This window comes from Lichenostomus cassidix, chromosome 2 (genome assembly GCF_008360975.1).
Source record: "Lichenostomus cassidix isolate B80296 chromosome 2, HeHo_3.0, whole genome shotgun sequence".
Classification (NCBI taxonomy): domain Eukaryota; kingdom Metazoa; phylum Chordata; class Aves; order Passeriformes; family Meliphagidae; genus Lichenostomus; species Lichenostomus cassidix.
This window is the reverse complement of record NC_139482.1, coordinates 43,632,761-43,652,931: the sequence shown is the minus strand read 5'-3', so window position 1 is coordinate 43,652,931 and position 20,171 is coordinate 43,632,761. Positions and strand designations below refer to the sequence as shown.

The 20,171-nt window shown below is 44.4% G+C and overlaps 1 protein-coding gene across 5 annotated transcripts in view; it reads right to left on the bottom strand.

Moving 5' to 3' along the window:
* TMEM108 (transmembrane protein 108) overlaps window positions 1–20,171 on the bottom strand; it is a 162,263-nt gene that overhangs the window by 5,438 nt on the left and 136,654 nt on the right. For 4 of the 5 annotated variants that reach the window (XM_085051278.1, XM_085051277.1, XM_085051280.1 and 1 more), the window contains one exon: window positions 4,863–5,975. In XM_085051278.1, the coding sequence (XP_084907404.1) occupies window positions 4,863–5,975 (1,113 nt within the window). Of the gene's footprint in view, window positions 1–4,862; window positions 5,976–11,945; window positions 12,422–20,171 lie in introns of those variants that run through there. The other variant, XM_085051281.1, reaches the window with a different exon arrangement.

Genomic DNA, 20,171 nt, shown 5'->3' with positions numbered 1-20,171 from the left:
TCACCTTCAACCGTCACTTCCTCAATCTTCCTTTGCTTTTTTTATTAAAAGCTTCCACAATGCTATCAGAAATGTCCCCTATATATGTGGGCTTTAGCTTCTTTTTGTACTACTTCATGGCACAAGTGGAATTATGTTGCATTTCTCCACTTCTGAATCATTCCATGGCTCTTCCCTAATCTTCTGGTGTTTTCTTTTAAACATAACCCACTCTGATTATACACCACATTCAATACCAGCTTCATTAATTCAGTGTAATGAGATCATAACAACTATCTACAGTTTTCTGACAGTCTTTCCCCTCAACTCACTGCAATATTTTACCAATCTTACACAGCTGCATACTCCCTTCTCCCACTTCCCAGCTCCCATGCAAAACACAGTGTTAACAGACCTGAAATTGTAAGCACTTTCAAGTCTTGCAATATCCAGGGTGAAGTATCTTCATTTTATTCTCTCTATGCCTGCAGATCACAACATAAGCTAAGTTTCTATAGAATCCTTCCCTCGATGACCAGAACAGTGCTTTTCCCATATTTCTTTCAATTTCCCTGATTTCCTATATGTAGCAGCACAGTCTATATGTGATACAGGTATCACCATGAGTTTGGTTCTTGACTACAGCTGCTTACATCTGGAGACAGGAAGCTCTCTCCAGCTCAGCCTGAGTTCATACCTGGTGATTTGGCTCAGGGCTTGGGATCTGTCTTGCTTCAGACCAGGAAGCAAACACAGGTTTTGTGATGGAGAAAGTGAGTGAGGTAATTTTGGAAAGCATTCCAGTGCATGAAATGTGAGCTAACTGAGGTTAAGTCCAAGGCAATTCTTCCCATATTCTTTGAGTTCTGCTGATGCCTGTGTTCAGAGGCTCAGCCTTCCTCTCATGTTCTCCCATGTCAGCAGAACTGACAGGATGAATTGACTTCTGCACATCTGATTTGCAAGTTCCTGTTCTTCCACGTTTTATTGCATCATTCTGTAATTACAATGATGTAAGGACCAGGAGCCCAGGAACTGGAATGGTGGGTTCTAAAATGAGCTCATATTATGTCCTGTTCTGCATTGCAGAGAGAGGCACCTACACATGTACAACAGCACGTGCACAAAAATGTTCAAGGCTGCCTGAAGGACACTGCAAAACCAACTCAAACTGTGACATGCAAAAAATAATGACATCACTGTTATATATGATTTTGCTTTTCTGGGAAGGGAATGATACAGAATCCTTCATTTCTGCAGCCCTCCTATGGCATTAGCAACATTACCCTCATTATTTATACCATGAAACTGAGCTGCCAAAAGGTGAAATGATTTCCCCAGGTTCACACAGCAGATGTGGCTCGTGGATTCCTACTTGAAGCATTACTCTTCTGGCTAGCAGTTTCAGGGATTTCAGTGGGACTTTGCAATCTATGCCTCTGTAAAGAAATATGTAATGTAAGGCTGGGGAGGCTAAGTCCCAGCTCTTATTTAAGCAGGCGAGCTCCTGAGGCCCAGGAGCTCCAGGCTCATGCTGCAGCCCCTGAGCTGTGCCACAAGCATGGCTAGTGGGACCTGCCAGGCCTCAGTGAGGCTCAGATGTCAGGGCACAGTGATGCTGAACAAACACTCTGCTGCTCCTTGCTCTTTGTGCAAATCCCCCCAGCAGGGATGGGCCAGCAAGGAACCCCAGCAGGGTCTGTCCTCCATGAGAAGTCCAGCATCCTAAGCACTTCCAGTGGGGATGAGGAGCAAAAGGCTCCTGTGGTCGCTCTCTAGCAGGTCACCTCCCCTGCTATGGAAGCTCTAACGCCCACAGGTTTTCATTTAACAGGTGCTTGTCTCTAGAAGGTGTGACAGCAAGAAGAGTGTAGGGATCAGAGACGGACAGAGACGACATTGCATTATTGTGATGTGTTTTCCCCTCCAAGGATTTTGGGTAGCACAAGCTGTACCCAGAAGCCCTCCACAGAAAGCTTTTCCAGCCTCCTCGCAGCTCCTTGCACAGAGGAATTATACAGAAAGGCACAAGGGCTTCTGGCAGAGCAGAGATGCGCTGGCCACTGTGCAGCTCTGCAAAGAAAGGCTCTGGAAAAACAGCCCCGAGGTCAGCGAGCTGGCTCTGCTCAGGGGCACCCCTCATTAGCAGGACAAGGGCGCTGAGTTAATTGGATTCCTGCAGCGCTGCAGCCTTGTGCACAAGCTCTGGGTTGCCTCTCCTCACCTCTTTCCATGTCTTTCCAGGGTGCATGGCTAACTTCCCTGCCCTGAGGCTGTCTCTCTGCCTGGTCCCGAAGGTGCCAGCCTGAGCGCAGAGCCACCAGCCCCCAGCTCTGGGAAGCAGTAACCTCCCGTGGCTGGGATCCTCAGCGACTTCCTCCGTGGCTTGTTCCCTCCTAAGGCAGTTCTGATTTTTGAAAGCATGGGACTGAGACTCTGTAGCCTTTCAGCATCCCAAGGCAGGAGTGCAACAGTCTTTTTTCTCAATCCGTGCCCACAACTGTGAAAGCCTCTCCCCGAAAACTCCTTCCCCCTCAGATGATGAAATGAAACCCAAATATCTGTTCTCCTCACCCTTCTCCCGGCGGCAGCCCTCTCTGGGCCAGAAGAGCGGAGGACATGCCATACCCTGTCCCCCACCAGCCGCAGCGCTTGTGCCCGGGAGGTGGCGACAGTCCCCTTCGGACACCCCGCACCGCACCGCCTCGCACGGAGCGCCTCTCGCCGCGCACCCAACACACAGTAAAGTGTGCCTCCGGCGAGCAGCACGGTTTAAACAGCGTAACGTCGGGATGAAATCGATTTCCTAGGCGCTAAAGCCAGATCACCCCCAAAAAATCCCGTTTAAATGCCTGCCTACCACCGACTTCAACTCAAATACATCCGATTTAAAAGGAGAGTCCCAATGAAGGCCATCCTTAGGAATCTGGTCTTGACAGCAGGACCCGAATACTTGAATTGTTTAAACACTCAGTTGTATTAGAGCTGATACAGATAATTTTCAAAATAGCATTTGACTTTTTAAAAAATGTAGCTTATGAATACAAGAAGCAGAATAGGCAGAGTCACATGAACACATACCATTATGGTACATATGAAAAGAAGAAAAGTGTTAACATCACTATTTAATGAACAGCAGGTTAGAAGTCCTGCTATCAGAGTCTTCATAACATTATTACTATTATTATTAATTATTAATTTATTATTATTATTTACCTCATGTACAGCACTCTGCAGGCACAGACCAGTTTACCCACTGGCTATGCTTCCCATGCTTGTATTGTACAGTTTTACACTTCTTATTTTCTATCTGGATGCTTTCTATCCAGCTCAACTTTCTTCCTGGATATTGGCCCAAAACAATTATTGGAAGAATTTATTTGATTCTCTAGTTCTACTGATTGATAGATAAGGCATAGTTCATCAAATCACCAAATATTGCTGCCTCTCACCACATGCTTGCTATGCACCAATTTCTCCTCTCCATCTTGCACAGGAATATATATGCACATTCTGCTTTGGTTTCTCTTTGATTGCCCACCTTCTAGCCTTAAGCTTTGTTCTCACTCGTGGTTTTAACCACATTGGCAATAGCAGAACAGATGGTCCCAGAGGTGTGAATCTAACAAATAGGCAGACCCAATCCAATAATTTGCAGCTGCTGAAAGGATTAGTATGGTCCCCTCTCCAGGCCTGCATTCCTGCAGCCTCATCCTTTCCAGGTCTCGTGCTCATCTGACCCTGTGGGGAGCTGATTCAGCTCACTGGGTGGACAGAAAGTACCAGAGAGTAAAGTGAATATTTTTGGGCCCCTTTAGCAATCCGAAAGTGTCTGAGGGAGGTGACAAGTCATGCCCAGGCAGAAGGAGAGGGGCAGGATCAGGTGCCTGCACCTCAGAGAGAGCAGGAGAGAGCAGCACTGTCCTTTTTGGCTGGAGTAAGCTGTGTGAGACTGGCTCAGGCAGCTCCTCTAGCCTTGTCCTCTGTACAGCTTGTAGGTGTAAATAACAGAATTAATATTCAGTACTGTTGGCTGCTATCTTTTCATGTTTCCTCAGGCAGCAAAAGCTGGGAAATGTTTGGGTTTTTTTTAACTCCAGACAGATCAGAATAATCACACCCTGTGACAATGAGACCCCAGAGTATATGCTGTCCCACCAAGCTGATACAACCCAGCTAAGCACGGGACATCCTGGCAAGCACTCACAAGCTTGCTCATAATTTCTCCCGTGTTTTTTGTAACTCAGTCAAACAAGACCCTGAGCCAGCTCTGGAAAACCAACCTGCCCTGGTCCTGCAGGCAGCTGACTCCGGGTGTCTGAAGGCCAGGGTTTTCAACTCTTTCTGTTCCCTTGGCAACTGTAAAGTTGGAATTAAAATGGAGGAAACCAGCACTTTGGTTATCAGATTTCTAAATCTGATAGTTCATGCACTGCCTGCAATGAAATATTTTATTGCACTGGAGAACTGGTGTTTCCTAAATTATTAGTCACTACAGATGTTATGACTCCTTTGGGTTAGCAGTAGGCTTTTAAAATCCAATTTCAGGGCAGCAAATACTAGTTCCTAAATTAAAGAATTGTACAGTTTTTGGTCACTATCTTAAACACCTTGGAGTAAAGGTTCACATTCTAGAGTTGTTCAGCCTTGTGTTACACCCTCAAATGGAGAGTCACCCCATAAGATTTTTAATAGCAATAAGAGCAAGTATGGTTTGAGTGTAACATTTTAGCTCTGCATTTTGATGTTAAGCACTTTGGATGTGCATCTCATCCATCTCAAGCGGACCAGCCTTTGTTAGGTCTTCAGCTAGTCCTTGAATCATGGGCCAAAATCTGAATCTTAAGGAAAGAGAGAGCAAAATAAAGTGGCAATTAACTTACAACATGAGGATATAGGGACGCTGATAGCCAGAATGATCCAGGCAATGTCCATCTTGCTGAGACAGATGGTTGCTCTGTGCTGGGGTTTGTCCCCCTCAGTGACATGGGAGATGTTTCCTTGCACCCCTGGTTTCCAGGTCCCGGCAGGAACCAGTCTGTTCAGGAAGTTCCCGGTGGCAGTGGAGCCAGCTGTGGATGTGGAGCTGGACAAGCTGGTGGCAGGCGCTGAGGAGAGAGCAGCGCCTGGCGATGTGGCATTGGTCACCGCGCTGTGCTGCGTTGGAGTGGCTCCCTTGGGCTCTCCCGCTGCCGGGGACGAGATGCTGACGTCAAAACTGGTCTGAACTGAGTGACCAGCTGCCGCTGTTGCAGCTCCAGAGCCAGCAAACAGAGGGACATTTGTACTGAGATTCAAGGTTACCCAAGAGCTGTTTTTGCTCAGCATATCCCACACGCCGTAGCGGGTGGGTTTAAAAGGCACCGACACTGCTTCAGGATCAGTTGATGGTCCAGCAGTTGTGGTGGCAAAATCTGCCTCCTGCACTACTACCTCGGTCCCATCCCCTCGCTCTGCTTCCCTAAGGCTTCCCGAGGCGTTGCGGTGGGGAGAAGGGTCTGAGTGTGTAGTTCTTGCCAGCCCCGTTCCATTTGGATCGCTGGATGCTGTGGTTTGGGACTGGAATGGGTGGTCTGTGAAAGGGCTCCTCAGGGTAGGGAAGGGAGAGTGCAGGGTTGTTTTTAGGTAAGGCTCTGGAGACTCTGAGAAGTTGCCTTTGAAAACCTGGAATATTTTCCCCTTGGGGCGAGATTGTCCCGAGTACAAAGCACTCTGGTTGTACAAATGGTAAGTTTCCTTTTTGCCGATGTGAGGGTCACTGTCTTGCTCTTGCCCAGTGGAAGGGCTTTTCTCCACCAGGCTGCCAGGATGGGACACAGCTCGAGCAGATGTGGGAAGGGGCTCTGCCGTGTGGTAGTCTTTGTGGTGAGGTGTTGTTCCCATGGCTGTGATAGCTGTAGTGTTCATCGGGAAGCCCTGAGAGGAGGAGACAGTGGGAGACAGTACCTGAACAGAAAACACCAGCTCTTCTGTCAGTGCCAAGATCAGTAGAACACCTGAGGAAAAAGCACAAAAAGAGGGTGAGATACTGGGCAGAGAACGGTGGGTGGGGACACCATGGCTTGTGCAGCTTGGAATGGAATACCTTCCATGTTCTGCAGGAGGATGGCAGAGTTAGCATCCAACCTTGCTGACTGTCAAAGTAGGAAGAGAAAGATAAATCTGCAGGAGCTATGGTGACTCCATGGCCATGAGAGTGACAAGGTAGAAATAGCAAGATTACAGGGAGTCTCTGTGACAGAGAGAGAGAGGAGCTTGCAGTATTGGCTCATGTGAAGCTTTAAAGTTCCATAGGCAGGTGATTTCCCTGGAGAAGTTAAAAAGCATCCTACATTTCAGGGGCAGAAACAACAGACTTCCTCATTTTCATTGTGACCAGGAGGTGTCCAGATGAATGTCCATATCATTATGGGAAACCTTAGTCTCCTCACTCCTTTGGCTGCAAAATCCTAAATTTGGCTGCCTCCAGTCTTGGCTGCCATTAAGCAATCTGTTTTTTGAAAGAGCAGCTGCTTAGGCCTTGCCGAAAATTAGGTCAAGAAGGGATGTCTGGTGAGAGGGCTACCTGGGTTATCCATGCTGTGCTTTACTTAGCAACTTAGGAAAATCTAGTCTGTCCAAATGTTAAAAATTAACAAGAAAACACAGCTATCCCTGCCATTTTAAAAACACTGTGGTTATTGTGATCTAGCACAATTGCCCTTCACACCCATATACTAAAGTTTGGCTGTAACCTGTTCTGTGCTCACATGTGCTGTGGGGTTGGATTATGTGAAATTTGCCTCCCACCTCCCTCTGTAGTGCACATCATTTCACGAGGTGCCAGATCCACACCGCTGGGAACATCAATTCTTTCATTTATTCCTAGTTCAGATAATGGAGGTGGGCAGCTGCAGTAGCATAAGCCTCCCCAGGATGCAGGGCTAATACGCCGTGAGTTAGTGTGACCTGCAGGGACCACATCAATCACATGTCACCATTTCCATATGCTGAAGCTGTCGAGTGTAATGTGGATCTCTGCCCACTAGGAAGCACATGGAATAAATCCATTTTGCACAGTCCACTGAGCATCATCAGATGGCACCATTAGCACTGTGCTAGTGTGAATTTCAACCAGCAGCGTCGAGGTGAAAAATGTTGTCACAGTCCTAACAAATCAGGGAGATGAGTTTGTCAAAGTTGCAGGATTCCAAACTGGGTGATGATCACCTTCCACCCAGGACTGTGGAGTGCCTTCCTGCCCCCTTCCCTACCCTTCCTAGTTTGCCAGCTTTCTCCATGAGTCTTGTTATGCCATTTAGTTCTACACTATTTGCGAATATCTGTTATGGGCCAAAGGAAGACAGGGACTTGGGAAAATGAGAGATCTCTGATTAGGTGTCTGCTGGGCCCTAGGATTCTGTTGCACATTGCACAGATGCAAACGTGATGAAATGTGTTTATTCTGAATCCTGAGCATTGTTCACACCCATTCATGATCATTGCAATACATGTAGCAAAAACTCACCAAAGGAGCAGAATCTGTTCCTCTCACCCAGCTAAATGTTCTACTTTGATCACTAACCATCATTTCTGAACCAGAGCAGTGTAGAGCTCTGCAACCAACAAAATTCAGCTCATCTTGCCCCCAGCAGCCTCCTGTTACTTGGAAGAGTATCCAGAAGATGAAAACACTGACTAAATAATATGGTGAGAGTCAGTTACAAGTAATGCACTTTCCACTGCCTGATGCTAAAATTAGCTCTCTTTTTTTAAAATTTCTGGAATAAATATCTTTGCCAAATAAACCATCATCTGGGACACTGCTTCCCAGTTCCTAGCCAGCCATAGACAATATGCTTTTAGCAGAACACCTATTCAAATTAAAAACCACATATTCTGTACACTGAGATGCAACCAGGAGAGCAGATCGGGCTGTACCCGTGGAGCATCACTCTTGGAAATGAAAGGCAGGAGTTATCTTCACATTTTTGGCAGCACTTATTCTGAGGTCAAGGTCAAAGCGGATATTCTAGTGTCCATATGGCTAATACTTCATGCCAAGACAAGTTGCTGCCACAGAACAAATTCAAAGAGGAAAGGATGACGATTTATTTTGGATTTGGTGTGTGGAGATAACGTTCCAGGAAACTTTGGGCCTGCTGTTCTGAGCACACAAGATAAAGTGCATTGGCAGATACTAGATTAGAACAATTGTAATGCCTGCTAGAATTTTTGGATGTTCTTTGTGAGCTGCTTTCTTCCACACCTCACACACAAAAAATCATCACTATTGGATTAATGTTTTTCTCCAGGATATTCCTGAAGGAATAAGGAAGTTGTCAACTTTTCTACATCGTGTGCCCTGGGGTTAGAAACACTGATCTTTTGCTGGAAGCCCACCTAATATCCATCTCCAGTTCTTGAAACACTGATAAATCTGAGGCTGCTGCTATAAAGATTTATAGTCTCTCTGGGGCAGTCTGTTGTGGTAGCAGGTCACCACACATCAGGCAGGGGAAACCAGATGCATTTAGCTTGTACCTTCAGGTGGCTTGTAAAGTATGAATAAATATTTATAGGAAATACTACATCAGAAGTTATTTATCTGACAATAAACAATAACTCCCATGACATTTGGCGATCTCAGGCTGTGGCAGTCAGGTTTTGCTCATCTGCCACACTTGCTTTAACAGCCTCTGCAGAGCCACTGTGGCTGTACAAGATACAGCTTCTTAGGACTTTTTTTCTGCTGGTTGGACAGACCACAGTAATTCCTTCAGTAACCACCAGAGCTAATCTGTGCCCTTAACTACTGAAAAAACATTCAGCTTAGCAGATCATGGTAAAAATAGCTAGTGCTGTATATTTAGAGAGAAACAGCTGATGATAAGGACTTTACAGTGGGTTTTGTTGGTACTTTTAAGTAGAATTAATTTGCTGGAAAGCAAAAGTAAAGCTGGAATTGGTATTTTTAGATGCTCTGCATCATCACCCAAGCATGCCCTGTCTGGATTTGCAGTGACTTGATTACCCAGAGCTCTCACTTAATTTTCTGTCATTGAGAATATGCAACGTCTTGCAAAGAGGGACTCTTACTGAAGTCTCTGATAGTGGACCACCCTTATTGGCATCTTTGGCTTAAGCCTAGGAAAATGATATTCTGAATTTGCCTACTAAGGCGCAGGAGGTGTTTGTCACAGAAATGGACTTAACCAACACCTTTGAAGTTCTTTCCTTCTCTTCCCTCTGTCTGTGCCTCACAAATGCACCTGCACCAAGTGAAAGGCCATGGTGGGGATGATGCCAATTGCTCCCCGGTGCCTCAGCTTACCTTCAATCCCACTACCACTGAAAGGAAGCCTTCTGATTGCTATCAAGTTCTCCTGGCCAAATTTTGATATCACAGGTGAGATAGCAAATGCTCTTGTTTAGTTCAAAGTACAGTCCAGCAGTCTTTGCCAAAATCCTTCATTTTTGGCTGCCTAAGACTCTTAGAGCTGATTTTACTTAGAGCATGAGACCTTTGGAATAAGGACTGGCAGTCCTTACGATCTGCTGGCACAATAGTAATACAGACTGATGCAATCACATTATAGCAAATAATAATATTTTCAAAGGTCAGCTCACACCATTAAGTTTTTTCATAAGGGGCCATTTCTAAGGCACAGGAGCTTAGGGTCAGAACAGGTCAAACTGGTTTGTCTTTTAAATGCTGTGTGTCAAATTCACACTCTTGGTACTTTGTTTTATGGCTACATTAAAACCATTCAACCCTAATAAGAAGGCTGATTGACTTGACATCTCTGTGGTGTGAACTCTAGTCTCGTATATTGCACGGTGCACCAGGAAGGGCATATTAAGTACAGTAGGAATTAACTCAAGGATGAAACACAGCAGAGTGACAGCAGAATGTACACAGAGGGTGTTGATGTGCGTTTAGCCATAAAAACTCCTTCCTGACAACATGGTGCAATGGTTCAAATCTCAACGGGATCTCCCTGCAGTGCTTCTTCCCACGGTACACTCACATGAGGAGCCCAGAAATGGTATGTACAGTTGTGTATGTGAAGGAAATTAGGTAGTTCCTTTACAGCAATGTTCTAGAAGACTGTGGTTTATGTCTTAAAAAACTCTCAGAAAAGTCTGGGGTTAGGAATACTTTGCTTTCCCAAACTATTAAATCCTCAGGCTTCTACCACTTGGAAATTTACTTGTGACCCTTTTATTTGCACACAAGTGGCAGAACTGCATCCCTCCTAACAGAAAAAATAAGCAATTCAGACTCAGCAGTTTATGTTTTTTGTTTTATCTCAGGACCTCAGGAGGCTCCAGCAGGAGCCAGTGTCCTGACACATGAGAGCATGAAAAGCTTTCCCTTAGGAGTTAATACTGCCTGGTGCTGCACGGGACACTTCATGGGCACTTCGAGAACAGCCTTTTTGCATGACATGGCAGAGCAGGCATGTGGCTGTCGAGTCAGCTCAGGCGTTCAGCCTCCCTGGGGCACCCCTTTAAACAACACAAACTTATGTAACTCCTGTTCTAAAGCCCGTGGAAAGGCTCCCAATGACTTTAGCGAGCTTTGGATCAAGTCCTAATTGCCAGAGATACAGTGGAAACTTTTGAGCTGCACATTTACATTTTCTACAGCACATGAACATGCACAACGAGCTCAGTCTGGTGTTTGACCCCTTCTGGCCTCTGCTGCCTCGGACCTTGCAGCAAGACAAACAGAGCCAGCCTGAGCAGCACTTGGCAAACATTTTTGCTCTAGGAAGTCAGGAAGAGCTTTTTGTGCAGAGACCTACTGCTGGACTCATTATTTCAGACTGCCGTGGGCAAGGAAAGCAACGGGAGCTGTCCTACAAAGGACCCATTATCTACAGACCCACGGCTTGGGTGCACATGGCCACAGCGCAGGATGCTGAAGCCTCTCTGTGCTCCTGTCCTGACTTACTTATAGCGAGAGAAGATTGTGCAAAACCTGTTCAAATCAACAACGATGTTATTGCTGTAACAAAAGCTTTCTTCTCGACACTAATAACTTCTCATGTGTCTCTCAACAAACCTAAAATATTACAGGGAGCAAAATGAATCTTTAGTAGGTGGAAACTGTGCACAAAGTGTGTATTATTTCTTCCGTTATGGTCATTTCTTTGTAGTCTGTCTAAGCAATATGATTTTCACTCACAATAAAGCAGCCTTTGTACAAACAAAGAGTTAAGCAAATTTAATCTCCATGATTGGTGGCAGAACTGAGGGAAGAAAAAGTAGGTTACTCTGTATAGAAAATTTCCCTGACAGTCTATCTCTCATGCCAGAAGTCCCAGATATTAACTTACAAGTTATTGTCTGTTTTCCCTGGTAAATATTAGACTGAGTGATCAACCTGAACTTTAGCCCACAAGCATTTGGTAAAACGCAGGGAATGAGACACACAGAGTAACAGCTCTATTTTCAGTAACATTAAACAGCATCAGCAGAAGCTCTGGAAATCACATGTACAAACACAAATTAAGCAGCACTTGCTGACACTCCCTGTGCAACAACAGTAACAGCAGTTATGGTTTTCATGTGGCAAGAATTCCTGGTCCTTTAAAGATACATAAACATCACAGACCACTACTACTGCCTTAAAATGCATTTACACAACAGACTTTGAGAGAGTAAGTCTGTGAATCAAAATTAATTTCTGGTCCTCCAGAGAGTTAAACAATGGGTGATACAAAAAAACAGTGTCATGTAGTCACAGAGCAAGCAGCTCCCAATTCAGTCTCACACTGCACTAGAGACTCACAGATACTGTAGGAATTGGTGATTTAGAAATTATTTAGATCCCCTACTCAGCTAAATACCTACAGATATTGGAGACATTCAAGCTTGTGAAAAGGCTTACTGACAATCAGGGCAACAGTAATTACTGAGAGGAGGGTAATAGAAAGGAAGAGCCTGAATCTAGCTGCTTGTTCAAGGTAAGCACTTACCTGAAAATATCATTTGGACTTGTCAGCAGACATCCTCACCTGCTCACATCACAAGGATTTGGAAGCTTCATCCCTCAGTAGAAAAGGGACAAATACATCTTCTCTCTAACGAGGCAGTTGCAGGCAGGAGTTGCTGTTATTGTTGGAACTGGTTTGAAGGAATGAGGACAGAGACAGCCCAGGCAGGCGTGTCTTGCAGGGCTGTGCAGCGAGAGGGCTCACTCCCTTATGGAGTACCTTTGCAACTGCGAGGCAAGATTACTTACTGAGCCAGTCCCCCTCTCTGCCAGCAGATCGAAGGCTGCTTGGTATTCCAGCTTGGTTTCCCATCAAGTCCAGATACAGTTTGTCTGACACGAGTCTATTCAGATGCCAGAGGATTGCTGGCAGTTCTCGTTTTCCGGGAACAAAACAGCAATAAGCACCCCAGCTGCACGCCCTTGTGAGGCTGTTCAGTCCCTGTTTCAAGGCAGAGTGCCCTCCCTCCAGAGCAGTGCTTAGCCTTCTGTGTGTGGATAGATTTTACAGATCTACCTCCTGCTTCTGCACCTCCACCAGACTTTCCACTTATTCAATTATGTCTAATGATATTAATATTCCTGTCAGAGGAAAATACACGGAATGAAATAGTGATCATCCTCTCTCCTTCTCCTTCCCTGGCACCAAAATGCATGCTCTGTATTTTATTTTTTCACTCCTCTGTGGCGAATGGGCAATTTCAACTTGTAACTGTAAAGAATTCCACAGATCCTATGATAATCCTGCCTCTCTTCTTCCATTTTTTTAATTTTTTTTTTTCTGCTCCTCTCTGTCTCTTTGGCACAGCTGGGTGTCTGGAAGAAAACTCTGCCTGGAAAGCACAAAAATGTGCCCTGGGCAGCAAAATACCAATCCCTCAAAATGCATGGGGAAATGTTGAGAGAGCAACAAGTTGAGGGCTTCTTGAGAGTTTTTGATCCAGAGTTCCTGTTGCATCCAAGGGTTCTGCAACAGCCTGAGCAGTTCGTTATGTGGGCTCCTCACAGAATTAATTACAAACATTTTATAGAGAGAAAAGCCATCTCCTTCTTCTCTCTTACTATTACAGGTAAAAACATCCTAATATTTTTCAGGCCTTGGATATAACCATGTTGCCACCAGACTTCTTTTTTGACACTGTGGCCAAGGCCATAAGAAATGATGTTGTGACAACAGGCTTGAGATTCGGCAGCACTAGCAGCTGTGGGGCTCCTGACAGTGACCCAAATGCTGACTTTGGGGGATGAAAGTCCTTATCAGGAAGAGTAGGCAGGTGCATATATAACAAGGACATTTTACCCACAGTTACACAAACTCTGTTTTCATAGCCATGATAATTTCATGAATGACATGGAAAAACAGAGTACAAATAACAATCTTAGGTCTGCTTTGCATTTCTGGGCTTTTCTGATGATGCTCCTTTTCTCCCTGCCATTTGCAGTTCACTTTTTGCCCTTACTGTTTCAAGTCTGGAGGTTTTTCTAAATAAAGATATTCAGTGCAATATTAAAAAAAAAAATTGGACTTTACAAATATCAGCTTGTTTAGCAGTTTCTAGAACTCAGGGCTGATTAAGAGCTTGCTGCTGAAACAATGATTTAGCACGAAGCTGCAGCTGGCGTAACAAGAGAACCATGCCACGTATTTTAACCTTTACTGGGGGATTTGCCACATCTGTAAGTAGTAATTCACCACAGATTTCTTCCCTGTGTGCTGTCATGGATGGAAACATATGGCTCAAAAACTGCAAAGACTGTCGTTCGGAATTTCAGATGAAAACTCTTCATAAGGACAGAGGCTCTGTGCATTCCCTTGTCCAAAAACATATGGAACAAACCAAAAATAATTTCAAAAGCACATGAGCATTCCTTGGTCTGACAGCTCCCCCCTCACACAAAGCTTGTCCAGCCCCAGCTTTGCAAATGCACATCCCTTCCTTTCCAGCCTTGACTTGGCAGCAGTTTTTGTTGGCAGGATGCTGTTGCCAAGGGAGACAGAAAGGATGTGCAGCTGGCTTTTCTTTCACCTGCACTTAGTGCTGCTGATCCTATTTATGTTACTGCAGAACCTTTGGCTTCTAAGAGACCTACCATCAATGTCACTGGACCTTTTGAAGAGTTTTGACAATGACACAAATAGCTGTGGCCTCTGACAAAAAGCTTAAAATAGGATCTTGCCAAAGAGAGGATGTAGTTGGTGTCACTGATGCTAACTCAAGCCAGGGTATCCATTTCCCAAGCAGTTGCTTGGGACAAGAAAGGGGAAAGGCGGATTCAAAGCCATCTCTAAAAAGATTTCTGAAAACTCCCTAAACAGTAACTTCACATATGTAGAAGTTACTTGCTTAGTCTAAGGTAGCCGTGGCTCTGGCAGGCAATTCATCCAGAAGCTGACTGGTACTTCAGAGAGGCACCTCTCTTGCCATTAGCAAAAGAGGTCACGTTGAGGATGATGAGTTTTAACTTGATGTCCATCCTTTAGGTGATGAAAATTAGGTGAGAGGAATCACACCTCATATCCCTCTACCTATTTAGATTGCATCATCATGAAGCAAATCATAAAAGGATAAATAAGAGTGTTTGAAAAAGTGAAATGCAGTCCCTGTATTGTGATATTTTCCAGGAGATGAAATCCCTCTGCTTTGGACATTCAGAACCAGTTTTTACAGAACACCAAATGAACAACAAGCTTTATTGAGCAACACTTCATTGGCATAAAGAGTGGACTAGAACAGGGCCTGACAGCTTTTCCATGGTGATGCATTAGGAAGCATTTTTCTTTCACATATTGAGGGCTAAGTGGGAAAACACTAATTCAGCTGAAACTAGGAGCTGCTGCTTCTCAAACAAACAGCACACTATGGATCAGCTGCTCCTGACCCCTGCAAGGCAGGATGTCTGGTGCCTGCTGAACTGGAAAGTGGTGGGTAGCACGAGGAAGTAGGAGCCACTTCTTCATGAATAAGCCTTTTTCCAAAAACACACAGCTCTTGGGCCTGCTGCACTCTTTTTAAAATCCTTCCACTTACTGTTGGAGGAAACCAAGTCAAAGGCATTTGATTCCAGCACCAGATGCTATGTCTTTTCCAAACCTAATTTCTTCAGGACTAAGCCTCCAGCTCTACGTAATTACACTGACTTACCTATCAATCAATGATGCTTATTCTAGACTCAGGATACTCTTTCATTACAGCACAGGCATTTTAACTTGTCTTTTCTAAGGAAACATTTAAAGGAACAGACCCTGTCTATCTATCCTCTATCAACCCTATGTCTATCTTTCCCAGTAACTCCTGATTCACGGCTGATTTCAAACATTGTAACACACTCTATGACAAGTGGTGAGGCAGAGCAGAGCACCCTACTTGTGGATCCTTCAGCTTCAATGGTGCAGACCTTCTTTTCCCCTACTTGCAAAAGCTGTGCTTAAATTCTCCAGCTGCAGGTACAGAAACACTGATATTGCAGCCAGGAGGGATGCTGTAGTTATGCACAGGCTGACTCACTTCTACAAGCCCTGAAGGTATTTCTGTCATTTCATCTGTTCACTGAAAGTAATTTGGATGATTTATTACTTATGCCCCCTTCAAACACATTATTACTTCCAAGTGCCTGGTTATCCTTGTGCTTGATCTCCAATGAGAGCTGGTAATGAGGAGCTTGCACTGATTTGTTATATCAGCAGGTAAGACACCATTAGAAAGCAATTATTATATTTACCTGCAGGAAAGCTTTATTCTGATTTTTTTTACCATTTCCAGTTTGAAGGCAAAGCGGCACTGCCTCAGAGAGAGAACATGGGAAGGGGAGGATTGCACTAGTTATTTACAGTCCCAGTTTATCATCTGGGCAAGTGAGAACCAAACCAGGTCAGGATTGAGGGAGTCAGCATTTCCAGTATGGGGGACTGGGGACTGGTTTGGGGATACAAAGGGTCAGATGTAAATGGGAATTATTCCCAAGGTGGATTGAGGATATAATAGGGAGTGAAAGTTTCTGTGTCCAGATTTTCTCCTGTGAGAGCAGCACAAGGATGTAAGGTTGCACATAAATCAGCCAGAAAGGCTGTAATGTGCTGCTTTTATAATCTGATTTTATTATATACTGGATTGTACAGGGCTAGCAAGGCCTCTGGAGTGAATGTAAGGTTGCTAGGGAAAGAAGTGAGCTCTAAATTTCTTTTTCTTCATCCTTCCCACAGACTAGTGGCTTCCAGGACAAAAGTTTTATTGTCTCTTTCCAGTCTTGAGCTAAAAGCTGAAGGTGATTTCAGAACAACCCTGATGTTCATCATGGCCCATCTGCACTGAGCCACAAGGGTGCTCTGTGAGCTACTCCCCAAGGAGGTCTGCTTATGGCCAGCATGGGTCAGCACAGCCCTTGCACAGCAAAAAAGCAGAGGTGCATGCCTGGAGCTCTAGAATGTCAGAGGTGCATGTTGCATTAGGACACACAAAGATAAAAGGGGAAGATCAAATTCCCTTCTTGAAAATATCAGCTGCTTGCTGCAGAGATGAAGAATGGGGTTTTTGCTCCATTAGGTGAATTGCAAGATTGCACAGGTATTGAGATATGGATTTTTTGCCAGGCTTTGAAGCTGGGTATTGGTCTGGAAGGAATGATGGTTCAAGCTGGTATAGTAAATCATATGTACTTATAAGTAAGGTCACAGCAGGAGCTGGATATAATTTCTGCTAATGAGAGCAGGATTCCACTGCTTGTATTTCACTCAGTGTTATTGCTTCTGAATTTGATTCAAGAGGTGGAGATAGGCAATATCATACACAAGGGATAGAAGGGTGAGATGACATGGTGACACAGTGTATTTGATCAGACAGGGGATCAGTAATTCAAATGGAAATACATGTGGAGTTAGGAAGAGGATCTCACTTTATAAAAATATGCTCTATCAACTCTGCAGTTCATTCACTTCTGCAATTCACATTTCCAATTCAGCATGAATGCAGTTACACAAGGAAGTAAAATGTTTCACCTTTCTGTGTGGATGGCCTCTTTTTACATGCCCATTTGCATTAAAAAGAAATAAAAGATCCACTATCAACATGTGTAGGGTGCTTTGGAATGCAATTTTGAACATGTTTTGGTCCTGTCTTTCCACAGGAATACATTGCATATTTGAAACATCACTTACATTCAATGATTCAATTGTTCATAGAAGACTAAAGTCATCCTGCCTTACACATGATAGGGTGGCACAGTCATATATGCTTTTTGACACCATCAACATGGAATAACTCTTTGGAATTATAGCAATAATAATGCACAGGCCCCCTACTGCAGCATTATTCACACAGTACTTTATAGGTAAGATATTTCGTTTGTCTCTCCTTTCTGGTTAAACCTGCCTCTATTTATATTCAGGAGAGGATTTACTTTACCCATTTCTGAAATGTCATCGCCTCCACACTTAATTTTATTTTGGAAGGAAATTGGACTGACAACCCTAACAACTTCTGATTATTCACAGAACAGCCCTTGTGAAGAGATTAAATGTACCAGCTTTTCCATGTTGCCCTGTCAGCACACAGCCCTTCGGGGCTCTTCTCTTGATGTGAAAGTTAGCTCAGTCTCAGTGCTCACTCATCCTTGACTTCTGTTTCGTTAATACCAGTTATGTTGTTGGTGATATGACGTGGACATCTTATCTCTCTCCTTTCCCCTCCAGAAAGTACACTGGAAGCTTCATTTCATTTCAGGCACGCTATAACATAGTTCCCAAAGGACAGTGCTTATTTTTCAGCTACTGCTGATGAGAGCTGTCATAAGAAGGCAAAATAGAGGGCAGCTGCCCTCCTATGCCTTCCCTGCACCATCTCCCCTCTAAGAGCACAGCACAGAGCTGAGCAGTAACCTTGGGTGGCTACCAAGAGCACCAAGTGCTCAGACACCTCTGCCTTTACAGCACATGGATGTCCCATGCTGGGAAAGCACTGCAGGAGCCAAGTCCTGGGGTGCTTGTCCTAATGCTTTGCAGTGAGATGTGCCTCTGCCCCGTGACCCAGCTGCTCTGCTCTTGAAGGCTATTGATTTTTATTTTTTTTTTCCTGGTGGAAATGCAGAAATGCCAGCCATGGAACAGGAACATTCGATTTCTGGTAGTGTCAGTATATACCTCAGTGGCAGCACCTGGCTTCACTGCACTGCCCTTAATATGTGTGACTGCTTGGCCTCAGAGAGGCCTTGAGATTTTCTGGTGCATTGGCAACAAACTTCCAACACAGCTGTGGGTTGTTTCCTTAGAAACAATGCAAGCGCAAACATACCCAGAGGTGCGTTTGGAAAGACAAATTCATCTCTGAAATAGCTAATAACATGTTTTTACTGCCTACACTGCTCTGCTCCAGGCTTTCCTTGGTCTGGACTTAACTTATTAATATAGAAATCATCATCCTGAAACTGGGATGCAGCGAGTTACTGACAAATGAAGAACTTTCTGCTCAAGCACTTTGAATGAGTTACAATTAAATATCACTCTGAGTCCTCAACAGACAGATGCTGGGAAAGCTGTGTAGCAGTCAGACATTACATTCCCATGAAATGCAATGATAATACTGGCATAAGTGTCTTGTCACACTTTTGCCTTATTACATTTTCCCTCTCTCTCTTCTCTTTTTAAGCATTCTCAGCTGACATTGTACCCAAACAGTAAAATCGCTTCCCCAGCAAAGTGCAGCATCAGAACACAATTCTGTTTGGAGACAGAGCACTAAGTGTGGCACATCAGCGTTAAAGCTGCAGGAGAACATTAGTCCTTGCATTAGCATTAACTGCTGTGGCTAAGAGAATATATTAGCAACAGCCTTAGCAAAGGTCAGGACACCAGGAGGAAGGAATATCAAAAAGCATTATACAAAGGACATAATTTTAAGTGCAGTTTCAGCCCTGTTCAATATGAGTTGAAAGGACGGGATGGAAATAAATAGCAGAAGGCTTGCTTGAGGGACCAATTCCAGGACCACTGATGGCAGTGTCAGGAAAGTCCCTTGGGACTGACAGTGGCTTCTGCTGCACCAGTGTAAAACCAGGACAACTCCTGTGCAATCAGGAAGATTATTCAACATACAGATGACTCTCAGAGGAGAACACAGGAAACACTAAATGAGCCTGAAGAAGTAAAACACAGCTGGGAGTTGAAGACCAGTGACCAAATTAGGAGTAAGAAATAATATGCAGATTAAGGGGAATTAAGAACTGGAAGGAGTAATCAAAGGAGTGGAGAGACTCATCTTTTGTTGTCTTCAAATCTGGGTGCTGGGTGGGCCACCTGAAGCCACCATGATGGCTTAGCACAACCTTGGTTGGGTGCTTGGGTGCTTAATTCCCCCTTTACCTTGTTTATTGGAAATTAGTGTTTCAGTCAAACAGGAGATTTAAATAAAACTCAAGTACTTCTGTACCAAAGATGTGGAAAACAGCTGCTTAGCCCAAAATTACTCACACAGAGTAACTTGTATATAGTGGCTAAAAACAAGTGATCTGGCATGAACCAAGGTCAGGGGCTGAAATCCCTAAGATGACAAGAAACCTGCCTAAGGCTGTATCCTCATGCAATCAGAATCCAGCTTCTTGCTTTGGGCGCTGCCTCAGAAGGGCACTGGAGTGAGAACTGCTTCCATCTGATGTCGGTGGCATCACCCACGTGCCACAAGTGTCACACATGATCACACTTTACTGAGCTGGGACCACGGTGGGAGCAGGCACGTAAAGCAGGGGGAGCAGCAAAATTGACAGGTACCTCTGCTCTTACAGGCTTAAAGCACAGAAGAGCTTGGAGGGGACGTACAACATGAAGCTCTTTATGGAGATACATTACTCCCCCATTCCTCTGTGTTTATTTATTTTATATTTATTCAAAAGTTTCCCTGCTGGGAGCTGCTCCTGCATGCTCACTCACTGTCAATTACACTGCCAGAAACACAGCAGCACCTACAGCAATGTTTCTATTGCATTACAACTATTTCCTTAAGATGACCTTGGGTCCAAGATACTTATCAGACGTGTAATAAAACAAAAGGAGGAAAAAATGGCACAGCAACAGTTTGCAATGATTTTTTGTGAAGGTGGTGTGATTTGAGCTTGCAATTTACAGGCAAGCACTTTGTACTTGCTATGGTAATATAAAGCATCTCTTACTCAGAGCTGCATGTCAACTTCTGCCTCTGTCTAAACTAATGCATCCAATTAGTCC